A 6,000-nucleotide genomic window follows, 5' to 3' on the forward strand; every position below is an offset into this window, starting at 1 on the left:
TATTATATAGTTTTTCTCATCAGAAGTTTGTTTGTGTGAAAGTTTTAGCAAAGCAGGCAGCCTGAAGGATGCATCGTCGAAACTTGCGCGACATCAAGGTTATGTCTAGAATTTTCTCTACCCCTGGGAGTTGGTGTCTGAATCCAAGATTCTAACTGATAGAGCTGTGCACCTTTGCACAAAGCCTCCTTGGGTGGGCATCACCATAGCAACTAGGCCATCTTGGCCTGTACCTTTACACAGGAATTTCCAAGCACAGATGCAGCCATGAGGGAATCAGGGACCATGGTTTGGGTCACTGCTCTCCACATACATTGACTTTAAAAAATTTTTTTCCTGAGAAATTATTCTTTGCATATATAAACTATCTTTCTACTGTGTATATCAGTGTTTAGTTATAGTATTAAATAGTTACAGTACTCATGAATGCATAATTTAAAAAAAAATTTTTTTAGATGTTGATGGACCATTATTGTATTCATTTATTAATATGCTGTGCTGAGACTCGAACCCAGAGCCTCACACATGCTAGGCAAGTGCTCTACTGCTGAGCCACAACCCCAGCCCCTGCATAATTTTTAAAATAAGACTTAGATTCAGTACTGGAACTCTTGGAATTTGATTTTCAGAAGTATGACCAGAAATTAAATTGACCTCTGTGGTCTGTGGGTTAAGTGCTCTTGTGTGTGTTACACTGCATTAAAAAAAAAAAAATCATAGTATTTATTTAATTGTCATCATTTATTGACCTATTTTACTGGCTAGGGCTTTAACAGTTATATACAGTCTGTAAAAACTCAATATAGGGGGGCTGGGGATGTGGCTCAAGTGGTAGTGCGCTCGCCTGGCAAGCGTGCGTCCCAGGTTCGATCCTCAGCACCACATACAAACAAAGATGTTGTGTCTACCAAAAACTAAACAAACAAACAAAAAACTCAATATAGGCCTGGGGCTATGGCTCAATGGTAAAGCATGCACCTTGCATATGTGAGGCACTGGGTTCAATCCTTAGCACCACATAAAAATGAACAAATCAAATAAAAGCATGCTGTCCATTTACAACTACAAAAATAAAAAAAATACATACTTTAAAAAAATACGTTTTGTATTCTGGCAAATACATGTAAAATTAAAGTTACATTTGTAACTATTTTTAAAAGTACAATTCTGTATCATTTAATATATTCATTATTCACTATGTATACCATCACCAAAATCTAGTTCTAGAAATTATTTGACATGGAAAACAACCAATGCCTATCAGCTGTTATTCCCTTGGTTTTCCTTCAGTAAACCCTGGCATAACACTGCATTTTCATACTTGTTGACTTATGCCAGGACATGCTCCTGGCTTCAGAGATGATGTTATCAATGAGCTTTTGAGTTAGGCATGATTCTTTACTAGAGCAAATGTCCATAGAGTGAGCCTGGATTGCTAAATATAAGTACTCAATTTTCCTCCTTGGAGGAGGGGAAAGGAACAATTCTCTAGATATGTAAGATAAACATTTTCTTTTATTTCAAAGTATTTCTCTCTCTCTCTCTCTCTCTCTCTCTCTCTCTCTCTTTTTTTTTTTTTTTGTTTGTTTTGGTGTGTGTGTGTGTGAGGCAGTATCTTGTGTTACTATGCTATTCTTGAACTCCTGGGCCCAAGCACTCCTCCTGCCTCAGCCTCCTAAGTAGCTGAGACAACAGGCTGTTTTTAAAGTTCTTCCAATACAGAAAATGACATAATAAAGAAACATAAGTGCCTCATTATTGTATTGCCTAGAATTTTAAAAATAAAATAGCAATAAAATCTAATCCTTATAGAAAGGTACCAACTGAAACAAATTTTCCTTCACTTTCTCCTGCCCCTAACTCTCTTTCCAAAGAGAATTATTATTAATAGTTCATTATGTGTATATTCTTAATTTACTTATATATTTCTTCCTCTTATTGATGCTTTTATTTCTATAGCATAGATTCCCAAAATCCTTTTCTTTAAATTCAGTATCCTAAGCAAAATATTAAGTAGTTCCTGCCAATAAGCACCTGACTTACAGTGAATTTATGAGAATAAATAGCTGTGTATCCAGATGCATTTTAGCAACAGATATGGGGAAAAAATTCAGCTAATGTGCCAGAAGGGCATGTACTGTTTGTTTAGGAAGGAATGTAGGCCCTGCTTAATGGCTTGCCTCCCTAATCCTGGTGTGTTAGATAATGCCTTTCTTCATGTCCAGCATGAAGTTGCCAATCTCCAAATGCCATAAGGTTGAGTATCCTTTATCCAAAATGCTTGGGACCTCACGTATTTCAGATATCAGAAAATTTTGGAATATTTAATAGACTTTACCAGTCATTTATTCCCTAATCTGAAATCCAACATGTTCCAAGTCTGAAACATTTTGAGCAGCAACAAGATACTCAGAAGTTTTGGATTTTGGGACATATTGGAGTTTGAATTTTTGGATCAGGAATGCTCAATTTGTATTTCACATGACAGAATACAAACTAGGAAGCAAGAGGTCACCAAAATCATTTTTCTTTATGTGCCTTCCCTTTTCAGAGAGGAAACTTCTCTAAAAACTCCCAGGAGACATCCCTTTATGTCTTTGTTTGTTTGTTTTTAATATTTTTAGGTTTACATGGACTCAATACCTTTATTTTATTTATTTTTCTGTGGTGTTGTTGATAGAACCCAGTGCCTCACATGTGCTAGGCAAGTGCTCTAACACTGAGCCACAAACCCAGGCCCCTTTAAGTTTTATTAGTGAGGACTGGATTTCATCTTAGTCACTGGCAAAAAGAGGATAGTTCTGTTGTGATTATCTTAGATCAGTCTTGATTCCTAAACAACATCTGAACGGAGAAAATGGCTATTGAGTAGGTCACTGTCAACGTTTGCCACAAGGAGAATATCCTGTATCCTGCTTCTCCCTTAACCTCTGCTAGGTAGCTTTGGGGCCCTTTTGGGAACCTGTGCATTTCAAAGAGGAAAAAGGAAGAAGGCTTTGAAAAATAGGTGTGGTTCTTCTACCCAAATCTGGCCTGATTCTAACACCATCACCTTGGAATTTCCTTGTACTTCCTAAACCCAGGTTATTGAGTTCTGCTATTTTCTGCTTAAAAAAAAAAGGGGGGGGGGAAGCCACCTCTTTTTTTTCTCTTACTCTGTTGCTTTGACACTTCCCTACTTTCAAGGCCCAGAACTTAAGCCCTATTAAGTTCAGCTGCGTGTGAGTTAAGTAGGGCCTGGAGGATCAATCTTAAGTCAATTGCTTTTAACTTTTTTGGAAGAAGCCTCAAGGTAAGTTTGTGTGGTTCTGTACTCCATACAGAAATCTCTCTGAACACCCCCAACTTTGCGTTTAAACATATGCATGAAGGAAATTCATTGTCTTGGACAGGCAGAGGAGTCTTGATGGCCTTCTGGCTCCACTTCAGTCCTACACCTTGCTGTGGTAACAACCTGGGAGGGCTGGGTCTCAGTCAGGATGCACATACCCCGTGCTTTCTAGCTGAGCCCTGTTAATGAGGAGATGAGATACCTGAAATTGAGAGATCCTTTGGAAAAAAAAACTGGGGTAATTTATACTAGAAGAGCCCCACAAGTATTACACATGAATACAATTTTGCATGTATTATCATGTCCCTGAGGAACATATGTCCTCAGTCTAGTGAAGAGCAGATCATTGCCTTTGTCAAATGTTTCTTGTAAGGAGATTATATTGCCAAAGAATTTAAGGGATTTATGCAAGATAAAAAAAAGCTGTGAGGGCTGGGATTGTGGCTCTGTGGTAGAGCACTTGCCTAGCATGTGTAAGGCACTGGGTCTGATCCTCAGCACATGTAAAAAATAAATAAAATAAAGCATTGTGTCCATCTACAACTAAAAACACTTTTTAACAAAGCTGTGAGAACTGAGTTGGAGAGGACTTGGAGATCATTTAAGATAAATCATCACTTTGAAGATAATTAGTGTGGGACTCAAGGACACATGGAACATGGCTTTGTAGAATCTTGATTTTCTGTCTTGATGCCATGGGACTCTCTTTCCAACTGTTAGAGCATCTTTAACTCAAGGTCACACTCTTCTGACACAGCAGTTTTAGATAAGAGGCTACAGTGGTTTCTTATAAGGTATTTTGGTCGTGAGATGATTTTAGATCATCTTAAAGCTGCATCAGGGGATGTTACTGTCAGCACTCTTGATCAGTGCCCAGGATGTTGCCAAGTCCTCATGTTTTCTATTTAAAATAACAAGAACTTGTTTTCCTTCTTTGCTGTACCTGATTTATTGGACCATCTCTTTGTCTTGTCTAGATCACGGTCATCTTCCTAACAAATGAGGAGTACCATTCATTGCCTCTCATCATTGGAAGCAGTGTTGCTGGCCTTCTGGTTTTGGTTGTGATTATAGTCATCCTGTTCAAGGTCAGTTCTCATTGTATTCAATAAGGATGAGATAAAGCTGGGTTCAGTGGTGTATGACTTGGGGGGCTAAGATGGGAGAATCACAAGTTTGAGGCCAGCCTCAGCAACTTAACAAGGTCCTTAGCAATTTAGTGAGACCCTGTCTCAAATTTAAAAAACAAACAAACAAAAAACAGGGGGTGGGGTGGGGCTGGAGATGTAGCTCAGTGGTAAAATGCTCCTGTGTTAAATTTTCAGTACCAAAAAAAAAAGGGGGGGGAGATAGGACCTGGCTGTGGTGTTGGGCACTATACCCCCAGGATAGCCAGTCCTTACTTAGAGCAGCTACCCTGGCCTTGTGGCCACTTTCTCCTCTTGCTTCAACCTTATACCCCATTTAGGCAAATGAGAAACTTGGTTTCTGTGTGAAGGAATAAAGATCTAATTGAAGAGAGATCTTCCTAAAACAGACTGTCATTCTCCTTTTTAAATCCATTCCTTGTCTTCCCTGTTTGAGTGTCTAAACTTTTTAATTGCTGTTCAAGATCCTGTGCTCTCTGGCCTGTACCCCTCTCTTCCCATGCCCAAGTCTTGTTTTCTTCTCCAAGAAAGGTGCCCATCTTTCTGCTTGAACACAGACTACTCCTTTTGCCAGGGGTGCTCATTCCCACCTTTTCACTTTGCTTACTCTCTCCCCTGAAACTCAGCTCAGAGATTCCTGGATCCTCTGTGTTGAGCTCCTCTGTGTTGGGCTCCTCTGTGTTGGGCTCCTCTGTGTTGGGCTTTGTGCTTGTCCTGTGAGCTCCCTTCTGGAAACCCTTTCACATGGCAGTTGTCACACCATATTGTAATTTTTTCCTTTCCTACTAGATTCTGAGCTTGGTGTAGGAGGCTGTACTTGATCTCTTTCTACCCTCAGCATGGTAGGCTGTACTGACTATTACATAAGTAAGATTAGATCCAGTGCAGCCCAAACTATACAACTTTGTAGAATTAGTTACAAGAAAGGTTTAAATTCTGGGGGTTCAGAGCGAGATGGGAAGTCAGTTCCAGTTGAGGATTGAGCACCAGGAAAGGTAGCATCAAAGAGTCTGGGAGGATTGACTATCAGGAAGAGTCTCAGGAGAAGGGAAAGGGAATACAAGTATAAGAAGCAGAGTTGTTTAGGGGGTATGTAGGCAACAACTGGAAGTACGTTTTCTAAAACAGGTATTTTAGGCCTATAATTGGGCTTCCTTTCCTTTGTTTCAGTGTGGCTTTTTTAAAAGAAAATATCAACAACTGAACTTGGAGAGCATAAGGAAGGCCCAGCTGAAATCGGACAGTCTACTCTTGGAAAAAGATTAGGACCTGCTTCCTTGTCTACTGGGAAAGAATAACCAGCTAATTCTTGAACTTCTAGAGATTTGGCATTGTACTGATTACTTTTTCCTTAGGATAATCTAGAGCAGCATTGAACAAATTGTAGAATATTATTTTTTAACCACACATTGTCCCCAAAATGTTTGTGCATTGTACAAAAAGTAAACTTGGGAAACATCTGCTATTAAATAAAGTTGAACTATTTCCTTTATAATAGTGCTTTTAATTTTCAAATATACC

General features: G+C 39.1%; 1 protein-coding gene across 1 annotated transcript in view; it reads left to right on the forward strand.

The window, feature by feature from the left end:
• The window catches only part of Itgae (integrin subunit alpha E), a 57,863-nt gene extending 51,863 nt beyond the window's left edge, over positions 1 to 6,000 (forward strand). Inside the window, exons 30-31 of the mRNA XM_026393934.2 lie at positions 4,309 to 4,419; positions 5,650 to 6,000. Coding sequence (XP_026249719.2) covers positions 4,309 to 4,419; positions 5,650 to 5,745 — 207 coding nt within the window. The 3' untranslated portion in view covers positions 5,746 to 6,000. The remainder of the gene's footprint in view (positions 1 to 4,308; positions 4,420 to 5,649) is intronic.

This window comes from Urocitellus parryii, chromosome 7 (genome assembly GCF_045843805.1).
Source record: "Urocitellus parryii isolate mUroPar1 chromosome 7, mUroPar1.hap1, whole genome shotgun sequence".
NCBI lineage: Eukaryota > Metazoa > Chordata > Mammalia > Rodentia > Sciuridae > Urocitellus > Urocitellus parryii.